The 27631-nt window shown below is 36.5% G+C and overlaps 1 protein-coding gene across 3 annotated transcripts in view; it reads right to left on the bottom strand.

The window, feature by feature from the left end:
- Positions 1 to 27631, bottom strand: part of TAB3 (TGF-beta activated kinase 1 (MAP3K7) binding protein 3) — a 58036-nt gene that overhangs the window by 5554 nt on the left and 24851 nt on the right. For all 3 annotated transcript variants that reach the window (XM_054566580.1, XM_054566579.1, XM_054566581.1), the window contains 6 exons: positions 23339 to 23530; positions 18317 to 19736; positions 17298 to 17458; positions 11604 to 11697; positions 8494 to 8577; positions 1943 to 2044 (listed from right to left, as the gene is read on the bottom strand). In XM_054566580.1, coding sequence (XP_054422555.1) covers positions 1943 to 2044; positions 8494 to 8577; positions 11604 to 11697; positions 17298 to 17458; positions 18317 to 19736; positions 23339 to 23440 — 1963 coding nt within the window. In that variant the 5' untranslated portion in view covers positions 23441 to 23530. The remainder of the gene's footprint in view (positions 1 to 1942; positions 2045 to 8493; positions 8578 to 11603; positions 11698 to 17297; positions 17459 to 18316; positions 19737 to 23338; positions 23531 to 27631) is intronic.

Below are 27631 nucleotides of genomic sequence, written 5' to 3'. Positions count from 1 at the left end.
AGGGTACCTGGGGACTCTTCACTATTTAGTACTATAAGGGAGGAAATTTTCTCCCCTCTACCTTTCTGAGTTCTTAGCTGAGATCCTCTCATAATAAAAGACAGATTAACAGGAGAAAAACAGAAGTTTAGTAACATGTATACCTCACAGATACAGGGGAGAGACCCAGGAAAACTGATTAATTCCCCAAGATGACCCAAAACAACAATTTAATTAACACCTCCAGCTAAAGACAAAAAAAGATAGTGGGGGTGCTCAAGCCTGTAGTGAAAGGTACCTTACGAAAAGCACAGTAAACAAGGGTGAAGGTCTATTATGTAGATTTAAGTAGTTGTCTTTATCCGCTGCTAAAATTCTCTTGAGATTGAGTCACCGGAGACACCCTTACAAATGGAGATTGTCTTTGTAAATGTAAATGTCCCTCACAAAAGGGTAACTTCGTTTTCAGAGCTTCTCAAGCACCTGCAGTTTCTCAAAATAATCCCAATGCCAGAGGCATATTTTGGGGTGGCCTGTTTGCTACCCTTCAGTAACCTAACAATTTAATTTGGAAAAATAAATCACTGAAGTAACCTGTCAAAAAATATATTTAAAAGGCACCTAATTTAGAGTTATTGTTGGTCCTAAAAAAAGACACTGCTCATTTCATCGTAAGGAACTACTGTTTAAATAGAAGCATCTTAAACCCAAAATACAGTTTACATGGCTATTTTCACTTGACTTACAGGTGTGAAATCTTTATGGAACAGTTTACAAGTTAAGATATTTCAGGCCTCATGGAAAATAAAAACAAAAGAATATTCATATACAATAAAACTGAAGTAAATAGGTTTTTCCTTTAATAGGCTGAATTTCCATAAAATGGCCATCCTCACAAGTAGCACTTATCAATTTAATCAATACTGTTTATAATATATAGTAATTAGCACGCAAACGATAAAGTGTTCAAAAGGATTCAACTAAAACTTCCAATAATTCTACATATTTTCTAGTTTCAAAGATAGCTATTATTTTTCTAATGAGGGAAATATGCCAATGGTAAAGAATTTTGTGTTTTTTAACTACAATAAGTGTAATGTAGCTTCATGCTTGGTTTGTTCTTAGGTTGGGCTCTTTCTACCTAGTTAATATAATAAGAAATATTAAGTAGAATACTTGTACAAACTCAAACATGTACAATATTTTTGAAGATCTTACTTTTACTGAATCACAGGTTAAAGTTCAGGAAGCATTATAAAACCGCAGTGAGAAGTTATAAAGTCCACAGCTTTCAAGTTATATTTACTTGGCTTTGCTTTCTAGATACTATTATCTTAGAGCAGTCTGTCCAATATGGAGACGACTTGAAATGTGGCCAATCTGAATTGAGATGCACTGTAAGCATACACTAGATTTTGACGATTCAAGTCTGAAAAGTCTGAAATAAAGAATGTAGTCCTGACCAGTGTGGCTCAGTTGGTTAGGTGTCGTCCCACAAAAGCAAAAGCCAGTTTGATTCACGGGGTTCATGGTCAGGGCCCATGCCCGGCTTGCAGTTTGGTTCCTGGTCGGGGCACTTACAAGAGGCAACCAATCCATGTTTCTCTCCTCTCTTTCTCCCTCCCTTCCCCTCTAAGAATAAATAAATAAATATTTTTTTAAAAAAGTAAAATATCTCACTAATAATTTATATATCGATTTCATTTTGAAATACCACTTTGTATATGATTAAGGAAAATAAGTTAAGATTAATTTCACTTGGTTACTTTTTAAATGTATTTACCAGAATATTTTAAGTTATGTATGTGGCTAACATTTGTATTGGACAACTCAATCTTAGACATTTCACTAGAGAGAGAAATTTTTTTAAGTAAAAAAAAAGTTGGCCTTATGATAACTTTACATGTGTTATAACACATGTCTTTGGACATTCTGCACAAACTCTGAACACACGAGTACAAACCATCTGCAGCTGCTGCCTGGGTGTCATGGACATCTGCCTGTACTTTGGAGGTCACGCTAATTCTTCTGGCTTTCCTCTCAATTGTGCAGGGGTCTGATGAATCTGAATGAGAAAAAGGAAAGCCAGGAAGAAGGGATCAAGGCGTTCATTTAGAAGAGTAGACAGGCTCACAAAAACCTCTCAGAGGACATGCACAGTTGAGTGTTTTACCCCTTCTATTACCTCATGTTACCTTAAATTCTATGAGAGCAAGTGCTTATACAGAGCAGAGGCTCTTACAACTTTTTCCAGCCTCTCCAAATACATGGAATAAATGCCTTATTTCACCAGTTTCACAGTTTCTAACGGGTTTGGAGTACAAACTCAGTAAATAAGTGTCAAAGTGAAAGCCAACTTTGGGATACTATACTTTAGCAATTCCCTGATTGAACAGTGGGTTGAAAGTAAACTGCCCATATAAGACTAAAAGAACCCATTACAATAACAACATAAAAGTACAGCATTTTATAATTAAAGAATAATAGCAGTACTTGAAATATCAGCACCAATTAAAAATAATACAATGTACTGACAATACATGCTCCCCAATCATTTCACAAATTCCAATTACCTACGTGTGCAAAAGCTCAGTAAATACTTTCCAACACGGACTGCAGGCATCACAATATTTTGCTAGAATATTGTGCCTATTAATTTACAGGTCCTTAGTAAGTAGTCCTTTGTACTAAGTAAAAATGAGAAACGGCAGACCTCACATCATTGACCGTAAGAACCAAAAAAAGACTGTGTATTTTCTAACAAGTTTTTGGCCCATAAGCAGTCACCTAGCACAGCCCCCCTTTAGAAACCAGTGCTCCATAATCCTAAGTGGGGTGCAAACGAAAGCAGAGTAAATTTCTCCTTAGGCTCCAAAGACTAAAAGGTAAAGTTCTACTTCTTAGATTTGTAAAGCACTTTATAGCATCACACACTTCCTTTCTCACTGACCCTTGCTTACACTTAGCTTCTGTATTTTATGTCCCTGATCCCCTCTCTGGTGCACAGACTGGGGCTTTCTTACATGCACACTGTATTGCTTAATTACAAAATCCAGTGCAAATTTCTGTCCCTTTGTATTTCTCATTCTGTCTCTTTAATTATCACACTTAATTATTCCATCAGACAAACGTCTATATTCCACTAGGATTTCTTGTATGTAACTGTAATAACCCCAAGACATTCTAAAGAATAAAACAACCCTACCTATTATTTTACTTGCTTTTTAAATTTAAGTGGTACGCAAGAGGATTTGTATCAAAATAAATAAACCTAAAGGCCAATTTACTTTTTAAAAATTTTACTGTAACTTTTCTTAACATTTATTTTTCAGAGAGAGGGTAAGTGAGGAAGGGAGGGAGAGAAACAATAGTCTGTTGCTTCTCATACACCCCAATTGGGGACCTGGCCCACAACCCAGGCATGTGCCCTGACTGGGAATCAAACTGGCCACCTTTCTGTTCCCAGGCTGGCGCTCAACCCACTGAGCGACACTAGCCAGGGACAATTTAGTTCAAAAAACTAAAACAAATTTGGCTTAACAGATAAAACCAAATAGCTTTTTATAACTCTATTACGAAAAGGCTTCCTAAAGAATTATAGAATTAGCCCTGGCTGGTGTGGCTCAGTGGATTGAGTGCTGGCCTGCGAACCAAAGGGTCACTGGTTCGATTCCCAGTCAGGGCACAGGTCTGGGTTGTGGGCCAGGTCTGCAGTAGGGGGCGTGCAAGAGGCTACCACACACTGATGTTTCTCTCCCTCTCTCCCTCCCTTACCCCCACTATAAAAATAAATAAAATTGCAAAAAAAAAAGAAAAAGAGTTCCATTCATAAATTTTAATAGAAAAAAGGGAAAAATTTCAAAACTAGAGGGTATATAACAGCATCATTTTATACTCTCAACAGTGTATATTATTATATAATTAAAGCTCAATTAGATTTCTATGTAGAGATCCATTTATAGTGAATATCTTACTTTAAGATGGCTTTCTAGTCTTTTAAATAAAACTATATGTAGAGTACAAGCTGCTTGGGGTAGGAGTCATGTCTCACCTTTGTGGCATCAAACATGCATCTACATAATCCATCTATGTATTTAAGAAATTGATTGTAATTGGAATCCCATTACAACTAACTATAAAGGACTATCCAAATATGAGTTTTAGAAAGAGCCTTTTTAGTGTAAAATTACTTGTAGGGAGCTAGATGGAATTTGATATTAACAGCATATTAATGCATGCCCTGCTTGATTCCTAGCTGAGAAGTACACCAAACAGGAACTTCCCACCTCAAATACATGGTGTTGGTCTCAAAGGCAGAATGACATTATCTGCAAAACTTCTATTACCACTGATAGAAAACTGACTTATATGGGCTCTCTGCCTCAAGAAATTTTCCTTTATTTCTTTGTGAATTTTTGAGATACAATTTATACAATGAAATACAGAAACCTTAAGTGTACAATTTGATGAGTTTTAACAAATGCAACTGGATAATCCAAATCCCCACCAAGATTTAGACTACTATCATCAGCCCAGAAATCTGCCCATACCTTTTCTCAGTTACTTTCCAACCTCAGTTGATATATATATAAAATTTATATTTACCATAAATTAATTTAGCTTGTTCTATCTGCAATTTCATATAAACAGAATCATATAGTATATATTCTTTTGTATTTGATTTCTTCCATTTAGCATTATGTTGAGATTCATGTATCAGTAATTTAGTTTTTTGCTAAGCATTATTCCATGGTATGACTATATCAATTTGTTTATCCATTCATCTTTTGATGGACACTTGGTTTTTCCAGTTTTTGGTTATTGTGAAAATGGTATGAAACTTCTAAAAAACCAAGTCATTTTGTAGACATATGCTTTAGATTCTCTCTACTTCTTTCAAAGTAGAATTGTTGATGGACTATAGGGCTGGTGAATGTTTTGACAAGAAAACGGCCAAAACATCTCCCAAAATTTGGGATTTTAGCCATTCTGGTGGGTCTGAGGTGGTATCTTAGTATTTTAATTTGCATTTCCCTACTGTCTACTCAAGTAGAGTATTTTCATCTGCTTATTGGGGAGAGAGAGATAGATAATTCCTTTGTGAAGTGCCTGCTCAAATGCCTCACCCTTTTTTAACTGGGTTTTTATTATTATCATAGTTCTTTATATATTCTTGATACCAGCTCTTTACCAGATACGTGTTTTGCAAATATTTTCTCCCAGTCTGTGGCTTGCCCTTTTCACTTTCTTAATAGTGTCTCTTGATGAGCAGAAGGCTCACTGAAGGCTAACTTACTGATTTTTTTTTTCATTGCTTCCTGTGTCCTGTCTGAAAATCTCTATCTACATCCAAGTTGCAAAGATAGTCTATGTTTATGTTTTATTCTGGAAGCTTTATAGTTTAGCTCTTACACTTCGGTATATAATGACCTATCTCAAATTTTTGTGTACAGTATGACATAAAGATCAAAATTTATTTTTTTCCCCCACATGGATAGCCAGTTCTTCCAGCGCTGGTTATTGAAGATTTTTCCTTTTCCATTAATTGCTTAGGTGTTTTGGTCAAAAATTTAATGACAAGTATGAGGGTCTACACCTGGGCTCTCTATTCTGTTACAATTATCCATTTTTTTTTAACCCTATGGTAGTGTAGCTTTATGGTAAGTCCTAAAGTTGGTTAGCATAATACTTCCAACTTTGCTCTTCTTTTTGAGGTTGTTTTTAATGTTCTAAGTCTTCTGTATTTCCACATGAATTTCAGAACCACTTACTAGCTTCTACCAAAGAAAGAGAAAGGCCTAATGGTGTTACAATCAGTACTGTATTATATCTACAAATCAACATGAGAGGAACAGGTATCTTAACAATATTGATTTAATCATGAAAATGGTATATTACTCTATTTAGCTCTTTAATTTTCTTCCGGCAATCTTTTATAGTTTCCAATGTACATATCTCGGGTTAAATTTATTCATGTGTTGGTGTTATTGACAGTATTGTGATTATATATTAGCAAACCACTAGAAAATGTAATGAAAGAGATAAAAATATGGCTTTTGTATACTGACCTTATATCCCAAGACCTTGTTAAATTCGATTATTAATTCTAACAGTTGTTTTTTCAGTACCCTTAGATACCCTTTGCAAATAATCATATCTCCTGCAATCGCTGCTGAATTATCAGATGCTTTTTTGTCAGCTGCATCTAATGAAATGACCATACGCTTTTTCTCTTTTAATGTTGCATTCCTGAGCTAAACCCAAGTTGCTCATGATGTATTATTTTTTTTATATATTGTAAATATTTTATGAAGGCTTTTTTGCTTTTATGTCCATAAGTGATACTGATCTATAATTTTGTTTTCTTTTGGATGCAGTGGGTAGGTAATGTCTTTATCGAGTTTTGGAATCAGGGTTCTGCCAGCCCCATTAAAAAAAGAAAAGGAAAGCTTTCCTTCCTCCTCTATTTTCTCAGAGTTTGTGTAAGACTGGTATTGTCTCATCCTTAAATGTTTGATAGTCTGGAGTTTTCTTTGTGGGAAAACTGATAATAGATTCAATATTTTATAGATGTATAGCTATTAATACTTCCTGTTTCATCTTATTTTCAGTTTTGTGGGTTACATTTTTCAAGGACTGTTGTCAACTTTATCTAAGGTGCCGAGCTTACTGGCATAAAAACTTTAATCATATTCTGATTATTTTAATGGGTAACTCATTACAGTTATAGTAATTTATGTCCTTTTTTTTAAATCAGTTGACTTTAGAACTTACTGATTTTATCTTTCAGAGATCAAACTTTTGGTTACTTTTGTCTTCTGTCTCATTGGCTATTCTTTTCTTTGTTCTGCTTTTCTAGTTTCTTGAGGTGGAATATTAGGTCACTCATTTTAGATCTTCTTGTCCTATACTACTAGCATTTAAAGCTATAAATTTCCTTCTAAGCACTGCTTTTAACACCTTGCCCAAAGAGAGGTCTAGCTTTGCCCCCAGCTCCTGGGAGATAATCTCTAAAATCTTGAAGTTTCCCAAGTGATAGAAGTCTCTTTGTTGTTTATGGTATGCCCTTAAGATCACACCTGAGAGTTTATGCTAATGAGGTGGCTCAAGGTAGCTATATTGTCCACAATTTCTTGACAACTTGGTCCTCTGTTTCCAGGTAACTTTTCAATGTACTTCCTTAAATAGGGTGATTCTTCCAAGATAAACAAGGTCTATCTATTGGATTACCAGTAAGCAATGCTTCCTTAGTTGACACTGAGGCAAAATCAAGTTTAAAGATCCATATATTAGCCCTGGCTGGTGTGGTTCAGTGGATTGAGTGCTGGCCTGCAAACTGAAAGGGCACCGGTTCAGTTCTCTGTCGGGGCACATGTTTCCCTCTCTTTCTCCCTCCTTTCCCCTGTCTCTAAAAATAAATACATAAATATATTTTTAAATAAAGTTTCATATATTATTAATCCAAATGGTTAAAGTGATCAGTAATGTATAACCCAGTGCCTTTCAACTTGAAGTTGTATATAATGCTGCCACAGTGCCAAATCTGGTACTTGGCAGTCATCCGCTAAAATTCTTCTTTGTGCCATTCTTAGAAATTAGTAGGCTATTTCAAATGCACATCAGATGAAACACCCATAGTAGTATTAAACAATAAAAAGAACAACAGATACTGTGTTGCAACCTCTAAGTGAAACAGTTAAAACCCTCTGTACTGAGCTTTAAAATAATATACGTAATTTAGGTCAGGTAATATTATTTAGACAGAATTTATACAGTCTCTGATTAATAATAATTCCGGTGAGATTTTAAAATGTTACACCCTTAGGTAATATAAATATAAATAAGACATTCCAAAAAAATGTTTCTATTTTGAGTTTCTTAAAGCCTTAAGGATTAAGACCTGAAATGCATACTTTAGCTCAGTCTTGAAAATTATATTTATAAAATAACATGGGCCATCGATTAGAATGGGGCAGAAAAAGTTTAAATTCAAACACTCATTTAATTCAAATTAGTTTTTTAAGATAATGAAATGCCAATTAAACATTTGGTACATAAAAATTAGAAGAGGTTTGATACCTTTAATATTACATGAAAATGATTGAACAATTATCCAAAAGTGAGTCTTTGAAATCTTGGATTTACGTAGGATCTGTTATGCATGCCTACTGAGGACACAAGGATGTTTTTGTGGCCTGTTAAATAATTTTAAATCTACTCAGATCAGACTTTCCATTCTAACACAAGACCTTTAAAATTCTCATTATTTCTTACTAGAGAGCTGGGTAAATTTTAACTAAATAATACAATTTCAACTTAAAATATATATATATATATTTTATATATATATATATATCCTGACAATAATTTTAGAAGTAAATAAAGTTTGGGGACATTTTATTATTGTCATGAACAAGTTATTATCTCTAGTGGAAATTTTTTTAGCTGTAAATGTGAACTCTCAAAGAATGTTCATATTTATTTGTATGACATTTGTGACATTCCCCTACTCACCTTTTTTAGATGGCTTAGGTGGTACCACTGGGCCAGGTTCTATGTTGTCATAAAAATTATTCATGGCTTTTGGGTCAAAGTTTCCTATAAAAGAAATAAAATCACCAGGCATTTAGAGTTGTTTCTTGTTACCTGAATTTTTTGTTATGGAAATAAAACTTGTAAGAAGGGAAACTTTTCCGGCGTTTCAAAACTCATTATATTATCCTACTCACTTCCCACTGAAATTATTTTATCACTGTGAGAAAAGACCCAAGCAAACTAATATATCAGTGTCTATCTAGTGTTCACCTAAAGGAATATTTTTTCTTACTGTAAAGCCAGTCTCTTTAGGCAGAATTAAGCATGTGGCGCATTTAGGGAGGTAAATGAAGGAGAGAAATGAAAGGATGCCTGAACTGTTTTCTCTTTCGGTTTGTTTTGATCTTAGTGAAAAAACCATAAGATTTAAACGGTGAAACCTCAATTCCATATCTTTCATAATTTACCTTAATATTTATTTAATCTACTGTAAATTCATCTTATTAAAGAACCCAAATGTATACATTGACAAAGATGTTTCAAGTGTTACGATATCAGCAGCTCATGGATTCCTATCTTCAAAAAAAGGAGAGTCTTAAGTATCACCTACAGATTTATCAATGATAAAAGATGATACAGTGCCAAATTCAGAATAATAGAACACTACCCAAGAATTTTGTCTTGCCACGAAATTTTCACCTCTCTTACTATGTTTGCTCCCTGACCCAGTGTGTAGTTCAGCTCCATCTCCTGCCAGGACTCCTCCAAGGTCAGTTTTGATCCAGGGCCAGCTTTTCGTCCTACCATCACTTGGTGTGAACCTATTGCTGCAACCTCCTCATTCTGCACAATGCCAATGAAGCTTTATAATATTATCAATGCTTATTGCCAGAGGAAATACGGCATTGAGGATCTCTTGATCTCTAGACCTGTTTTTTTCCCAATAAAAGTTTTCCTCACCAAAACCAACAATAAAGCTGCTTTTCAGCAAATCATGCACTGATTTGCATCTAATCTAAATGCCCCCCAAATGTCTACCTTCTTTCTCTCACCCAAAAGTTTAGATTGGAAATTTATATAAAATTTTCCCAGAGCATGGAAGAGTAGAGATTTAGAAATGCTTAAGCAACAAAAAGAGCTCTTTGTTGTCCAATGGAGACCAAAAACACAGCTCTTCGCTTATAAAATCTTAATACTGGTTTCCCTTGCAGGTCCTATTACAAATGCTTTTATCCATTTGTGTATGCTATTTTAAGATATTTTCTGAAAATAATTCCTATGACTGCTCATGAAAGCCACAATGCTATTTGGTATATTAATTGGATCTTTTTATGCTTTAAGATGCTTCCTATGTATTTCTTCAATTACTTAAGTTACAGCTGATGTTCTAATTTCTAGATCCCATTAGGTTACTATAAATACCCTAACCAAATGTTTGTTTGTTTTGCTTCAAAGAACAGAAAAGCGCAAAAAAAAAAAAATCAATGCTGTCTTCTAATATAGTAGCAATAGTTTATATAACCACTACATTATGCATAGTAACTCTTTCATTGCTTAGAGCTAGTAGGCAGTAGAGTAACCAGGCTTCTCAAAATAACTTTAAGGGCACCTAACTATATCCTTTAACCTTCACATTCAAACTTAACAGATAGTTCCATGTTTTTTAGGTTTCCCTGCTTCCACTATTTAACCTTGCCTTAAGAAAAGAGTAATTTTATATATACCTCTTAAAATACAGTAGAAGCTCTCTTAGCTGCCATAATTAAGAGCAGTAAGGTGGAGGCTGGTTAAAGCATGGAATTGTTAAGAAAAATTACATGTCAATTTTAGTGTAATAAAACAAACATGGCAATATTTTAATGTTACACCAAGGCCTTTTCTTTACCTGTCTGTTGACTGTAGGTTATATATTGTCTTTCTTATATAAACTACACCTGTGATGAGCTAAAGTATGGTGGGCAAACTTTTTCTGCAAAGTGAGATGATAAACACTTTAGGCATTATGGACCTGTAATACAGCCACTGTTGCAAAGCCCTCACCTCAACTGTACCATTGAAATACAAAGCAGTCCAAGACAATATATAAACAAATGGGCATGGCTATGTTCCATTAAAACTTTATTTTAAAAAACAGGCAGCTAGTTTGCTGAGCCCTCATCTATACTTTGTTTTCACTTCTTCAGAATGGAGCAAGAAAGATACTATGAGAACATTTAATTTGAAGACAGAACCCTCTCAGATTTTTAATTTCCCCCTTAACACTTTACAGTTGCTTTCACCCATTATCTAATTCGCAGTCCTTATATGATTTGTCTTTGAGTCTTTAAAAGGGTTTGCCTTTGATTTTTATAGAAAAAGCAGCTTTTTCCTGACTTCAATGTCAGTATAACAACTGGCATAAGCAGATTTAGGAACAGGTACAACCGAGTCTTGGTAAGCAGACAATTCCAATAGTACATGGACATGCCAGAATGCAGCCTCCTATCAGGACTGTACAGTGGCTGTGGACTAGGTCAGTATAGTTTACAGAGGAAATGAAGAACATCTCTACCCTGGTGAGCTGGATAAATGAAAGTCAGATAAGAGAGCTTCTACTGTAGTATACTTCTGTAAGAAAGCCAAAACAAACAAACAAAAAATCCCAGAAACAAAAACAAACTCCTGAAATCTGTAAAGTATAGTTTGATGTTTTCATGTAACAGATAACAAAAAACTGCTTATGAAATTTACTTCAAAACCAGAAATCTGATAGTCTGATTTGGGATCCCTATTTTTACAAATATTTTAAATGACTCACATAATATGAACCCGCTAAGTCTTAGAATTAAAACCCGTAATTTACAGTAAATGACTAAAAGAGGATAAATGCAGAGTAACAACACAGAATGGTCTTAATGATGAAGTTACCAAAGTAAAACTATTTTTTGTTCCCCAATTTGATCCATGGGGTGGAGGGATCTCTTTACCAGGATTATCATCTTATAATGGATAAAAACTCTCTCAAGTCTACAAAACCAAAATGAATGCTATTTAAGCAGCTTAAAACACCACACTATTACTTATGGTTTACCAAATAATCAATTCTATACCTCTAGATTGAAGGAGGTCAACTTCTTTCAGTGTACAGTCAACATTTATCTGGAGTTGTCTGTTCATGCTTCTCAATCTTGTCATTTCCTCAGGCTAGTAAGAAAGGACCCAAAATAGCAATTGTGGGAAAGTCATTATCAAGCCCAACATTTAAGAACTGCTATTCATGTTTATTGTTCTGATTGGTTATTACCAAGAATATGGCCTTAGTCCACAACAGGGCATGTTTAAGAAGTCCTGTGTGTTATATTTTTCAAGGAATAGTCAGATACAATGGGGACATCAGTAAGGCCACATATAAACAAAATCTGTACATAACGTAGTGGGCTAAAATACTAGACTGTTGTATCATACAAAATACTACCATTTTAATCACAGAGCACTGAGAATACTTTATTTCTATGTTTTCATGATAAGGGAAACTATAAGTATGAACCTTTTAAACAAGCGACATCCATTACTTTAGCCTTGTCCAGGATGGTTAAAATTACAACAGTACCAATTTTAATTAACACTTACTGAATGGCAGGAACTGTGTTCACCAGAATTCTCTCATTCTTTCCTTAAAACACTCTTTCAAGGTAGATACTAATATCACTCCCAATTCATACATGAGGAAGCTGAGGCAGAAAGGTTATATAATTTCCCCAAGGTTATACAAGAGACAGGATTTATATCTAAAAGGCTTCTATATATAGAATCAATTAATTTAGTACATGAAGATTTCAGGAACAAAGAAATTCCATTCTTCTTCCAACTTGGTTTCCTTCTGCCTCGACCTTTCCAGCCCAGCCTACTCTTTAGGCATCTCAGGGCATACACCAGACACTGAAATGTGAAGAGGGCCCTATTCTTCAGTTAAACAAAGCTTTTTGGAACTCTTTATTTCCCCTTACATTCTGAATTCCTTTACTATTTTACATATATGTGCATTAAAAAAGTTAGGGCTTAGACTCCAGAGGTATGGTACTGAAGCTTTCAGCATAGCCTAGAAATTAACTCAGTTTCTAAGATCATTCTATAAAGTAGAAGATAAAAATCTGCTATGATAGGAAGACAAAATAAAATCCCATTCTGTTAAAAACATGCAGTTCGCTGAGCAAAAAACGTTATTTTAATTTACAATAACACAAGATCTTATGCTGTTAGCAGGTATCAAAAGTTTAAATAAGGCCCTGACTGGTGTAGCTCACTGGGTTGGGTGCATCCCTGCAAAGCGAAAGGTCTTCGGTTAGATTCTGGTCAGGGCACATGCCTGGGTTGCGGCCCAGGTTCCTGGTTGGTGGTGTGCAAGAAGCAACCGATCTATGTTTCTCTCCCTCTTTCTCCCCTCCCTTCCATCTCTCTAAAAATAACTCAAATCTTATTTTAAACTTTTTTTAAAAAGTGCTATAACAGGCAAACTAGAGTAAGAGCTATAATCCCTTCTGCCGGGGGAACATAAAAGTCATTTAGAAATATTTATTAGGGATTGCTTTTCTTTTCTCATTCCTATGGGCAGACCATGTGACATTAACATGTCAAGTGCTTATACCCCATCTATCAGGCAATAGGAAAAATTTATCTTTAGATGAAGTACTTGTTCAAGGATGTCGAAGAGTGATGCTGCCTTACTAGGAATATAAGAACCTATTTTCTCTGTAAAATCTTATCGGGAAAGTCAAGCACCTGAAGAAGCTAATCATTCCTATATATTGGGGTGGGGGGAATGCCTCAGTCACGGCATCCCTGAATAGTGAAGCTCTATAACCAAGTATGAAAACATTACAATAGTGCACATTTGCTTATAACAATTTCCAAAGACAGTGGAACCGCTGGGACTCACTGAACTAAGAGTTTTATTTGTAAGATTCCTGTGTCCTTTTTCATAGCTTCTGATCGAAGGGAAAAAGCTGTTTCTGAAAGTTACTACCATTTATCAAAAAGTACAGTTAGTTTTTCATGGAGAAGGGGTTTCAAAAGTGGCTCTGTGTAATTTACAATTGTTTGCAAACTACCAGGATGTTTATTTCCGACATTTCCAAGTGAAAACTTATAAACTTTTTTTTTTAAAAGGTGATAGAATATACCTTGAGTCAACTGTTTCAGTGCTTTAAGAAGCTGCCTTACAGAGACCAAGGTTGAAGACCGCTGATGTTCTCTGGTGGCTTGGCCCCAATTATGCATCTGAGACTCAAAGCAGTGGGTTAATCCAAAAACCCAATTAGTCAGAACAAGAGGAATGGGAGGAACAACTTTGGGGATGGGGTAATTGGCAGCTCTCTGCCTATTAAAATTCTATGTATCCTTAAATTTCCCCGTCTCCATGAAATTGTCTTATCTTTGAATCCTACCAGAAAAAACTAGTATTTCTATCTCCGAATTCCAAAGGCATTGAATAGCACTACCATTCAGATGGCCAGCACTTCTGATTTACTACCTTACATTATCTTCTCTCTCGCACGCACGCACGCACAGGTTCCTAGAAAGAGATGACATCTCCCATGACATTTAATACAACGCTTTGCAAACAGTAGATTGAGAACAATGATGACGGTCACGCATCTTGCATTTTTGCCTTCCTTGGTTCCTCTAAGTTTCTGCAATTGTACACAAGCTGGTCACAAATATGTGTCTCATTAGGCACACTTCTAACCAATTTTTTCATACACTGCTTTATAAAAATTTTTGAAAACCTGAAGGTAGCAATCAATGTGCTCAGTACCAAAAAAGTCAATTATCTAGTGCATAATCTACACAAGCAGGACAATGAGAAATCAAGGACAGCCATTTAATGAGCAGCTACAACATGCCAGACACTTTATATACAATACATTGTCTACTGATCTTGACAAAAATATTAAAATGTACTTGTTATAATTCCTTTGTCTATCTAGTAAGGGAAAAATCAACTGCAGAGAAGTTAGATAAAACCAGCCAGTGCCAGAACTTTTCTGGCTCCAGAGCCTATGTGGGCTCTCTTTCAACTATGTCATGGTGCCTCAAATGAGCCTCTATGAACAAAAAGGGAATTCTGACAAAATCCTCTGTTTTCTGATTAATTTCCTACCTATAAATACCTTTGTGTTACGCATGTTCCTAAAGTTAAAAGGAAATCATTTTTACAAAATGCTTCAGATTTGTGTATGTGTATCTTGAGATTTTTCTAGTATCTTGTGACCAATCTTTAACTCATAAGAATACTTACTATTGTTGAGCATTATATATTGTTTTATGTTTTATTATTTAATCCAAACAAAAATCCCATGAGATGGGTGCTCACATATATTACAGATAAGAAAACAAGCATAGAGAAGGTTTCTTATCCAAGGATATACAAGTGACATGAGATTAGCAGAAGTAGGATTCAAACTCACACCTGAAATCAAGAGGTCACTGTCTTAACCATAACTGTCCCTCAGCCACACAGTCCTGATAGTCCTCCATTTTACTCTAGTCCTGGCAGCAGAAATGCATGGGAATTACTCAAATTTCTCACTTCTTAAATATTGTCACCCATGTGAGCTATCAATTTCTGAAGCTGGATGATGGCTACGTGTGAGTTCATTATATGATTCTGCCTATTTTATTTATCTTTGAAATTCTCTTAATAAAAGGTTTAAAATAAATTACAACCCAAAAGAGCAGTTTCACCAACTTCCCTCTTTTTCTAAAGAAGCCTGATCAATAAAAGCTCTCAACTGAAATGTGGTTTTTGTGAAACAAAAACTAGCCTATGCTACATTACATTAGACAATTTTCTACTTCTAACAACAAAAAACCAATAGGGCTTTATTTAGCAGGGATTATCACATGGGAGCAGGTTACTAATCAAAGCTTATATGGTCATGTTAGAGAAAACAACTTCCATGCTAAGAAAATTTGTTGATGCCCTGCAAGTACCTAAAGAACGCCAAAGTGCTCAACCACCACAGGCGGTTTGCTGGGAGTTATATCCTTCAGTATCTCCCCTCGTCGGAGGATTCAGTAAAGATTTCAAGTGAGCCCTGGCTGGTGTGGCTCAGTGGACTGAGCATCAGCCTGTACCATTTGATTCCCTGTCAGGGTGCATGCCTAGGTTGTGGGCCAGGTCCCTGGCTGTGGGTGTGCAACAGGCAAACAATTGTTATTTCCCTTCCCCTCTCCCTAGAAATAATAAAATAAATAACTTTTTAATAAAATTAAAGATTTCAAGTGAGAGAAAAATGAGGCAGAAACACCACTTTTCCAAGTGTTTTCAATATTAGGGGGGGAAAATCACTAAATTATCTTTTCAAAAACATCCACTGGTTTTCCATGATCAGCAGAATAAAGGTCAAACACCTCAACTTAGTGTTCAAGGTCTAAGCCCCATTCCACCTATGCACATTAACCTATTAAGACATCAGAAATGTCAGCCTAAGAGAGGGAACTGTAGTTGCTGCCTGCTGAAAGTCTCTGTCTTGACTTCAAATCTTTATGTTCTTTCCTAAAATGCCTTCCCCTCTCTTCTATACTGATACAGCAATATTATACTGTTTAGGGCAGTGGTTCCTCACCCTTTTTTCCTTCAATCTAATAATAACCATATGAAAATCAAATGAAAACTATGGACCTGCTTCCCACATAAATACACATATGAAACTGCACATAATTTCAGGCACTCACAGATCTCCTTTGAAGCCATGAAACTCAGTTAAAAATTTCTCTATGGGGCCATAGCTGCAGACAGGCTATCTGCAGGAGGCCTAGTATATGCTGCCTTCTCTAAGCTTGTAAACTTTCAGAGGGAGCGAGGGAGAGAGATTACCCTTAGTTTAGAGAAGATAAGAAATGAGGAATGGCTCTGGAAAGGTAGAGCTGAGCTCTGAAGAACAGACAGGATTTGTAAATGGAGAGCTTTAGAATGGCATTTCAGCAGGAGGAATGTGAGAGAGCAGAGAAGTGCACTGATATACATTGACTAGTTGACATACGAGTTCTGTTATCATGAACTGTGAGCATACTGAGTGCTTACCCCACTGTATTATCTGTTGATGGATCTACTGTACTTCTCCCACTAAGCACCTAGCAATGGACCACATTCACTGTAAAATGCACTCGTTGGCTGAATAAATGTTAAAAGGCAAAATGATAGGTGGTTGGATCAGAGAAAGTTTATGATGTCACAAGATTTTAAAGACTTGTTTCAAAATTTTCAGAATTGTTTAAGATCTTTATTAAATATTAACCAACAAGTTAAAAATACATTATCCAAACCTTTTCATTAGAGCAGCTCCTGTTAGGACTGTTGTCAATATACTGTTATTTTTAGTTTCTACGATTATTTACACTTAACAAAATTGCTCTGCCTTAAAATAGTCTATAGACAACCCTCCCAAAATTCATATTAATCTCACTGTAGCTTATGTGAATTAATATACTTAGAAAAATATATAATATGCTTAGGAAAACACACGAACACATAAGAACAATTTGTAAAAGATTTGCTCAGGATGAACTTTTCTATTTTGACAGAAAGCAATTTTTTGTAAATGAGATCTATACCTTGATTATAATGATCAGTATTTGAAAATATCAATGAGCTTCTGGAATTCATACATGTCAAAAACCAAATTATTTTGATGAGAACTACTGAAGGTAAAAGTCCTTCATCCATAGTTTAAAAACAAAAGCACTGCCAGAAACAGAACACCCCCACCTTCCTATCCAATACATCCCAGTAGATCACTTACCGTTGGAATTGGAGTGGTGCAGCTGACCCTTCTGAGCCGTCTCTGCATCAGGTCATGCTCCATACTGTTAACTTCAGCCTTCAATCGCTCTAGCTCCTCTTTCTCAAGTTTCAATTGCTTTGCTAACCTCTCCATCCTTGCTCGCTGATGTAACAGCAAGGCTATAGCATTACAGATAAAGTCATTGCAGAGAATAACATTGAGCAAGTGACCAGGAAATTTCTATATGCATTGCTAACGTATAAAATACGTGTAAGAAACCCTGTCATTCAACTTGCATTGGTATTTACTTTCATGTCTCTCTAATGCCCTTCTGCCTCCCTATCTGTTTTAACTTAGCTTGTAACTGCTGCCAAAATGACATCATCTATACGTTCCTCTTGTTGTGCCATTCTTAGTTTCCCTAACACTCTCCTTGACTATGCCTTTTTTAAACAGGCTCAATACCAGGCATACTGAATTACAATCGATTACTTTCCTTCTTATATACTAAAAGAACACTAAACTCTCATGTCTTGAAACAATCTCTATTCTCCTTTATATTTAGTTAGATCTATTTTTAACGAATCTAACAATGTTCTTCATTACCAACCCAACTTCTTATAAATATGCATTACTTATAAATATCATTGTATCCTTCGAGCCACCCTCTTTGAGACAAGAATCAAATACTTTTACCTTGGTGAACTTCAGACTACCCATGATGCATCTTTTTCCTCACTCTGTAGTTTGTATTTCTGATAGTATCAATTTCATTTATCTGTATTTTTCTCCCAATGACTGTTCTTCCTAAAAAATGTCTTATTAGGTCACTATTACATGCCTACATTTTCCTATTTTAAAAGAAACTCTAGGAGACTTTCAAGCTCTAACCCTATTCTTAATAGCATTTGCCAATATTTAATAACTACTACTACTATACATTTAATTGAAACTAAATAGCTAATATATATTTCATTTTGTATAGGAAATTGCCATCCCACCACGAAGATTAAATTTCATAAAAGATCTTTAATTACCTTGTGTATACGCATAATCATCCGATCCAGAACTAGAACTCCTGTGATATTTATGGCTTCCCTTTTCTCCTCCAGAGCCTGGTATCACTGAAATGGGCTGAATAGGTTCTGGGGCTGCAGAATGTTCTTCTTGGTCCACTAAATTTAAAAGATTTTCGGTCGTTGCTCGGCCTACGGTAATTTTGAAAACTGTAGTTGGGTTTGGTATCACCCGAGGAGATGGTGACGGAGCACATGAAGGTCCAGTTGGCTGTGTATATGTAATGTACACAGGATTAACACTAAATGGAGGTTTTGGTTGACTGGCTATTCCTCTTGAAGGAGAACTTGAAGGTGGAGTGGTGGCTGTGTACAGTGAGTGCTGATTCCGTGGAGACGGCTGGTTACTGATAGGTGAAGGACTCCTCTGAGAGGGCTCAACTGTAATTTCTATCTTCTTCATGGATCCTTTGGGTAAGCTAGATGTTGTGTATGGGAGATAAGCTACTGAATGGTTCCCCTGTTTGTGATAGCTTGGAGGTCCTTGTTGGTATAGATGGGGTGGAGTAGTTGAAGGACTAGGCGGCATGAAGACATGGCCCAACTGGGGAGGCTGCACTTGATGCTGTGGAGAGCTGAAGGGTGAAGGACACTGAGAAGGAGGTGGCGAATGGTAAGGCTGAGGGATCTGTTGTTGTTTGGGAGAATACTGAGAAGGCTGATAGTTCTGCTGATGGGGATAAACAGGTAAAGGACGTTGGCTATAATGAGACACTGGGCCCTGTGGTGAAGACTGCCACGGTGTACTCTGAGGAGTCTGTCTTCCTGATGAACTCTGAGATGTCTGTCTAATATAAATAGAACCAGGAGACCCATAGAGATTGCTTGGAATTTGAGGAAGAATTTGTAAAGCTCTTGGTACAGTCTGTCCAGAAGGGAGGTTTTGGGATACTGTAACAGTAATTGGATTTGTACTATACCGAGGTATGTGCATGTATGAAGGAGGTGGCGGCGGTGGTGAAGGCCCTTGCATAGCAGATGGATTCATTCCTGTTTGCATGGAAGGTGGCTGCTGAGGTGGCTGTGAAGGAGTAGCTGCACTTCTGTTCTGTTCATTCATAAAAAATGGATTGTAGTTGGGAGTAGCAGCCACAAGAGCAGGAGCCGAGTGTGGTTCCTGAACTAAACATATCAGCTGTTTGCCTGCTGCGTGCTGTGGATCAATATGTCCATCACTTGAGCTATGTACCAGTGTTCGACCACCATTAAGCTGGGCTCCATCTCCTGGGTGGTAGCTACTAGGAGAATGGATACCCAAGTTAATATGCAAAAGGCGGTTTCTATTCATCCTGTTGTCATCTGGACTATGGTATTCCATATATAAGTACTTGCTACTCTCCTGGGAAAGGGCTCGGCAACAGGCTTCAAGATTGTTGTTATTCTAGGGAAGAAAAAGTAAAAGTAACATTGGCAAGATTCATAAATCCTAATAGTAGAAGTCAAGCTTTGACAAGAGTTATGCAAATATGGCTGTCATAGAATAAGCAGAGAACAATATTTTAAGCACAAAAAACTTCATGGTCATGTATTCTGAAAAGGAGATCTCAAACAATTCATATTATTTTACAGGCATTTTTAGCTCACATAACTAGTACTACCGCTACTGCTACTGCTACAGAAGTATAAAGTACCTACTAATGAACATTGTGACTCAAGCCCAACTTTTCTGACTCCAAATCCAGGACTCATTTTATACTTGCTGCATCTCAACAAATTAAAATGTTGGGCTAATCTTGGATTCACCATAATTGCTGCAATATACAAGTATAAGTAATAGCCATCATTAATATTTAAACTGATAAACATGGAAATAATCATGCTTTAGTTTTCTAAAGTCACTGAAACTGCGAAAGGAGGAAAAAATTCTAATGAAATTCCTAGAGTCAAAAAATAAAAATTCTAAAGCAGCTTTCACTTTTCTTTTAACCAATATTATCCCTATACAGCTTCAACTACCTGTATCATTATAAAAGGTTAGGCTAAACAAAAAAGTAAGTTAAAAAAAAAAGTCCACTTTTTGAACTATGGTTCCATGACTCTACCAAAGTTATGGTATTTTACCATGAAACCAGGTCTTACTGACTCAATGAAATTCTTTACATTCCTACAGTCTCGGGTTTTTACCCAATGAAACGTGGCTTGGTACATTAACAAAATAATTTAAGGATTTGAAATTTTTGACTTATACAAACATGCACAAAGATGCTAATAGCAAACAAACATGTTAGATTGTTCCAATCAACGATAATGAAACTATTAATAGGTTCCCTCTTTTTTAAACTTTAAAAATAAGGTAATTTTCCATTAATACAAAATTTGGAACTATTAGCCCAAAACACTATTATTCATTGCCTTTGAAATAATCTATTAACACTCATCAATTATCATCACCTACTCTGTAGTTTATAAATATACATACAAATAAGAACATACATACCTATTACCCTGTATTTATATTAAGGAAAAGTATATTTTATATAAAAATGAAAGGAAACACTATACCTCTGTCAAGAACCAAATAAGGTTAAACCTAAGACACTGCTGCAATTTTAGAGCCGGGACAACTCACAGATAAGGAAAGGGATGCCTGGGAAGTTGCGTGGCTTGACAACAAGCAGCACTTAACTAGTTAACTGGAGGGCCAGGTCTAGTTTTGGTCTCCTGACTTCCAGTGCTCTTTCCCCTAAACACAGAAATTTCAAGGGAGAGGATGTTGGGCCAAAAGTACAGTAAAGAAGATGTGGTCATTTGGTCAAGGAAAAAATCTTTGCAAAATGAATTCTTAGAAATTTAAAGATTTGGCAATATCAAAACTGCATAGATAACTTTTATCCTTTTTCTTAGGTAAAGCTTTTGATACTCAAATTGAAATGCTGAACCATAGAAAAACAAGAAGAAAATAATCAGAACTCTTAAAGTCTGGGTTTTCTCTTACTCTTCTTGGAAATTATGCTGATCAAGAGAGAAGAGCTAGTATTAAGTAAATCTGGACCCAAAGGATTCAAATGGATTGCCAACTAGAAAATGTTACTGACATAGTTGAAGGAAAAACATAAGTGAAATTAAAACTATCTCCTTAAAGTTTTTATAAACCAATGGATTAATGGGAGAACACAAACTAGACTTATTTGAAACCTAAAGCAGTTTTTACATTGAATTAGGTAGCCTCGTTAGTATTGTTGCACAAAGGATCCAAATTCAAAACGATACAAAGTTGGGTTTGTCAGCCTATTTCAAATGCATGTCTACAGTGCAGTAAATTTTCCTATGGAAAAAAATTGAAACCACAAATAAAAGATATTTAAGTATTATGTTTATAGAAGTATTTTAAAAAGAATATCACCAGAATAGAGTCAAATGTCACATTTGACCTATTAAATGTCTGAAAAAAATTGTAAAACAGTAAACATGAGAAATAAAAAAAATCAGAATTGTTTAGTTAAAGAGGTCAGAATTTTTATGAAGACATATGAACACTCTTGAAAGAAACAATACAAAGAAAGCATCATACTCTCAAAAAGTGATCCTAAATTGAGGGACTACAGCCCAGAGAGGCTGTAAGGATTATGTATTAAATGCGAACTACTAAGTCTTACTTTAATGCAAACAGAGAAACTTTCCAGACCCAGTAGGTGGTAAGTTCCATAAGAATTAACTGTAGTAATCCTGAAGGAACAAAAAAAAGTAAAATACTACTAAGGACAGTGTAAATTATCACTAAATGTTCACTGAGTTGAATTTATAGTTCCATTCTTTCAGTTTAGTGAGATGAAGACACTAAGCCATGAAAAAACACAGGTAGTTAACAGGCTAAATAAAAAAATCAGAACTAGGCGGGGCCCTAGGAGACTGCTAGGAAGTGCTTTAAACCAGAGCCTCACTTGGTTTCACTCCAGCGAGTCTCTATCAGAGACCAAAATGAGAAGCTCAAGTAAAGAGCAGAGATTCCAACTGGGAATGTGTGTTACAAACAGTAAAACAATACCCCAAAGACAAGCTATAACACTAAAATCATAAGCCTAAAGGTCTAGGCCTAGTAGAAGGGCTTGCAAACAAAGGGAGCTCCTCTGTCACCACCACTGTTCTGTGAGTCTCTATTTGTACTTAACCTCAACTGAATACAGGCCTAGGTTATATCCTGAGCCACTCATGCTGCAGGGAGATAGAGTCTGAACTGATTGTTGGAGGGAGTCCAGTGGGCAAGACAGAAGTGCTGCTCCCAAATATCCACCAAAAAGGGAAAGACTATAACCCAAAACTGAGATCCTGTGATGAGTGATATAAAAGTCAACAGGGGCAGTGTTAGGACTGTCTGTTGCCTCTTGAGTGGGAAGACATGGTCTATCAGAGACGAAATATCTTTATTTCAACAGAAGGCAAAAGTAATGCGATTAAGTGAAAGTGGCCTTACATTTAAAACTGAATACATTAGTAAGCATTTACAAACTACAAAAACAGTAAGAAAGGGAGTAAACTGTACAAACTTCTAAAAACAGGCTAAAAAATATATTGTAGTTATAAATTTGAGATTCAAAATTCAATTCTACAGGTTTGGGGACTAGTGCCAGCCCAAGCGATTTAAGAAATGAAATGTGAGGATCTTTTTTTCCTTTTTTGCTACATGTCCTTTTTTCTCTAAATCAGTGTTTCTCAATGCGGGGGATTTTGCCTTCCATCAGACATTTGCCCATGTCAACAAGACATTTTTGGCTGTCAACAAGTGTGGGGATCCTGTTGGTATCTAGTGGGTGGAAGTCAGGGATGCTGCTAAACATTCTGCAATGCACAAGGCAGACCGCCACAACAAAGATTATCCAGCCTAAAACACTGATAGCATCAAAGTTTAGAAATTCTGCTCTAAAAGTTACCCCCAACCCCTACACGCGAAAATGTAACCAAGTTTCTACTTGCCACAACACAAAGCCAGCGCTAAAAAGGTAAAATTAGCTTAATATCACTATCATTGGTGGGTAATCAATCTACCTGTAACATGCATTGAGACACCACACCCTCTGGAATCTCAGGGAAACGTTGTCGGAGGTCAAGAAGAACCTGCATATCAAGCTGAGGACTGCTATGCGCCATGCCAGAGCAAATGGTGGTCAAGTTTCTCTTAGGAAATGGATGCTAACCAGCCTTCCAATAGTAATGTTCTTCCAACATCGCAGTCATTTTCTATTAAAAGAAATTAAGGTATGGTTACATTTAATTATATAGTTCACATTATTCAAATACAAACTATTAATACATTCAAATGGAGACCTACATAAGTATACCCAATTCCAATGTTGGAAAATGGACAAATTCAACTTAGTCAAAGACTTTTCTGATGTAATATAGCCCTCACTGGTTTAAAAACAAACCAAAAAAGCACCCCCCGCCTTCAGTTTCATTTAGGTGTTCAAACAAAACAAAAAAAGCAGCAGCTAGATTAAAAGTACAGAGTGTTACTGTTTGTCAACCATATTTTTCTAGCCTTGAGAAAGCCTACTTATACATAATCACTCATGTTTTCCCAGGGACTATCACATCGCTTCTCTAAAGCAGAGTAATTATTTTGGTATCTGAAATAATAAAAGAAGGAAACAAGGACTTGATAATATCACCACAAAGCACACTTGTCTTGTGTGCCTTACATTCTCCCTGTATTTTGAAGCCAAAAAGTTTGAAATTTGAAGTCTGAGTGAAGAAAACCCAGTGTCTACATTAAACACCTGGGCAAACAAAACTGGAAATGTGGAATCCTTTTTCAAAAAGGCTGGTGGCCCTTTGTTAGCCAGACCTGCCCTGCTAAGCTTTCACCTAGTGTAATGCTACTGGCACAAGTGCTAAAATGGCAGGATGTGGAGCATCGTGTGAGTAAAGGACTGCCTCCCAATCTTACTGGCGCACTAGTTGAATTTAGCACCCATGTAAGTAAGGCAACTAATGCAGTATAATGAAATCATAAATCAACTGCAGCATCAAGGGTCAAGTAACCAATCCACTTTTTAATCCTCATTTTCCATTTTTAAAAGGGGAGAAAGACATACAGTGCATACCATACAATCTCAGAGTATTTTTGCTGTGCTCACTTGCCAGATAGTCAAGTATTTTTAAGAATGGGAAGTAGCCCTGACCAGTGTGGCTCAGCGGGCTGGGCATTGTCCTGCAAAGGGAAAGGTTGCTGGTTCAATTTGCTATCAGGGCACATGCCTGGGTTGTGAGTTTGGTCCCCAGGTTGAGCGCATACAAGAGTCAGCTGATCAATGTTTCCCTCTCACATCAGTGTTTTTCTCCCTCTCAAAATGAAGAAATAAAATCTTGGGGGCGGGGGAAGAGAAGTAATCACCCACATCTTCATAGGATTCATGGAAATTATAATTATAAAATACATGTGTAAACCACACACATAAGGGAGAGCCACCCCACAACAAATTTTCTATTCTTGCAAACAGGCCTCAGAACTTCACATGATACCATTACTTAAAGCAATGTAGAGAAATACAGGGACTATTTTAAAACTAAAAAGTATTTAAGGAAAATACTTATTTACTTCTGCTGGTTTATAATTAAGTAGGTAACCAAAAAATATGGAATCTCTAATTTGACTTTCATTATAGGCACTGAATTTCATTTTGCATGCAATCTGCTGACTTATACTGGGCATCTAGCTGTCTCTCTTCTTTCCAAGCCAAGACTATCAAGAGTTATGTACTCTTTGCATCTTACAAGATGGCCACAAAGCCCTTATGTACAAGACTGTCTAACCATAGGTAAAAAAGTATTATGAGCTTCTTTAATGACTTTCAACCATCAACACGGAAGATGTCTAACTAACATGAGGAAAAAGTAAAATGTGGGTGAAGAGTACAGGTAACTTCCGGTGTGTACAGTGGCCTTCTGGCCCCCTTGTACTATTCTGATCCCTGTAGAGCACTATTCTATTCTGATGTGGTGCACCTCACTGTTCCACTGAAATACTCTCTCCATCATCTCTCTGCTGCTAAATCTAGATGACTTATCTTTTGGTCCCTAGGCCCCTTGGCCTCTGAAGGATCTGACACGCAGCCTCTGTGACACCATACTAGCCTTGTTTCTTCCCACCCATCGTCATATTAATGTTTCCCTTGTTTTCTAACCCTCTTCTCATTCTACCAAGTTTTGCCCAGTGATGACACTCACTACTGAAGTTCCAAAAACATTTAAAGGCTGATAATTCCCAAATTGGTATCTTAAGCATATTCCCTCCAAGAGTCCAGACACATAGAGCCAACTGCCTAAAACACAGCATCATCATAAAGATATGCCCAAAGACACCCATCAATATGTCTAAAAAGGAACTCCTTACCATAACCCTTCCCCAAAGGCTCTCTGTTCTCTCCATGAATGTTACCAGTCAGTTACCAACATTAGAAATTAGGGTGTGATCCTTGACTTCCTGTTCTTGCACAACAAACTAAACAGTGTGTGAAATCAAGTGGGTCATGGTTTACATCCTGGTTCTGCTATTTATTAGTCTCTAGGAAAGATATTTAATCCTTAAGCCTTTGAAGCTTCATCTGTAAAATGGAAATAACAATAGGATTTAAATGGAAAGCAGTCATAAGTCCAGAAACATTAGTTACTATTATTCAGGGCATGTCTGAAACTCATTGGCTTCTGGCTGGTCTCCCTACCTCTGGTCTTCCCTTCCCCCACATCACAGCCAGAGAATGTTTTTTAAGATGCAAATCTGATCATATCCCCTACATTCTCTGTATCCAAACCAAACAGCCATGTGGGATTCTTTGCACCAATGTCCTGTGTCACCTTTTCTCAGGGCATTAGCCCCTGATCATCTACCTGCCTGAAACACTTTTCTATCTTCCTCTCTCTCCTCTGCTTCTCTAAGCCACACTGATCCCTACATGTTAACATTGGTGGCACCTCCCACTGACCCACCCTGCCCCTTAGTCCTGCTGCCTTGCCTCTCTTCCAACACTGGACTAAAGGACCTTCCACTATGCTTATGTTACCAGAGCAGGCTGTGCTTACCCTCATGGGAGAACCAAACACTATATTGAAGCCACCTGTGTACCTGAAGGTCTCATATAAAACTAGCTCCACTTAAAATGTGCAGTTATGCCAGAGCATAAAGAAACACTCAAAAAAGGATGGAAATTGGTCATAGGACCTGTTAGTCAGCTTGAAGAGGCTTCCCCTGACCAAATCTGTGACAATTTGAGCACGGAGAAGGGAGGACCTTTGCTTACAGTTGAATCCAACTCATAAATATGCACGGAATGTTGGAGCTGGAAAAAGCATCATTTTGTAGCCACCACAGTATATTCACTGCTTCAAGCAAGAATCATCAATGGATGCTAAACTAGAGGGAAATCTGAATGACAAGTAGGATGTATAAATGTTCTTAAAATATCTACCCCACAAACTGCCTATTAGTTGCAAGGGCTGGGGGGGGGGGGCGTAATTTAACTCTAAGTGGATAAATTAAGCAACATCGTGACTGAGTGTACAAATTAACCTCACTAATGAAGGACAAATGGACAGTGTACACCTCCAAGGTGATATCCTGAAAAGAACATATCACTTTATAGTATTCCAGTCATGAATGTATAACCTGAAACTACTCATGAGGAAACAAACAAACCTCAAATGAGAATGTTCTATTAAAAAAAAAAAAAGCAGGGGGCATGAGGGTTGAGAATGTCATCTTAAAATTACCGGTCATAAAAACACTACGGTGAGAAAAATATCACACATCAAAGAAGATAGAGCCATGAAAACTAAGTTGAATAACTGATCCTAGACGGAATCCTATATACTAAATGAAGAAAAAGTATTCTATTAATGCTACATTTATTGGACTTACTAAGTTTTATATATGAGAATGTCCCTATTTTTTAGGAACTAGGCAGTGAAGCATTTAGTGGTAAAGGGCATGACATATGCAGCTTACTCTCAAAGGATTCAGGAAAAAAATACATATATGCATGTATATACAAACATGCATGCACACACATGCCCATAGAGAGAGGCTGCAAGCTATAAAGCAAACAAAAAAAAAATGTTAAAAACAGGTGAATCTGGATAAAGGGTATACAGTGTCCTTTTCTACTACTTTTATTCTTGCAATTTTCATAAGTTTGGAATTATTTCCAAATTAAAAGTCAAAACAAAAAGCAAATAGAAAGCTTGGTAGTTCTGTTCAGGGGCCATGCCTTGTTCACCAGTACATTTCCAGAGCCTTACCTTGTACCTGCTCAAATGTTTGTTAAGTGACAAACATCGATTTTA

This window comes from Pteronotus mesoamericanus, unplaced genomic scaffold (genome assembly GCF_021234165.1).
Source record: "Pteronotus mesoamericanus isolate MK-2021 breed Mesoamerican mustached bat unplaced genomic scaffold, CSHL_Meso_final contig_173, whole genome shotgun sequence".
Lineage (NCBI taxonomy): Eukaryota > Metazoa > Chordata > Mammalia > Chiroptera > Mormoopidae > Pteronotus > Pteronotus mesoamericanus.
This window is presented reverse-complemented; position numbering and strand designations above follow the sequence as displayed.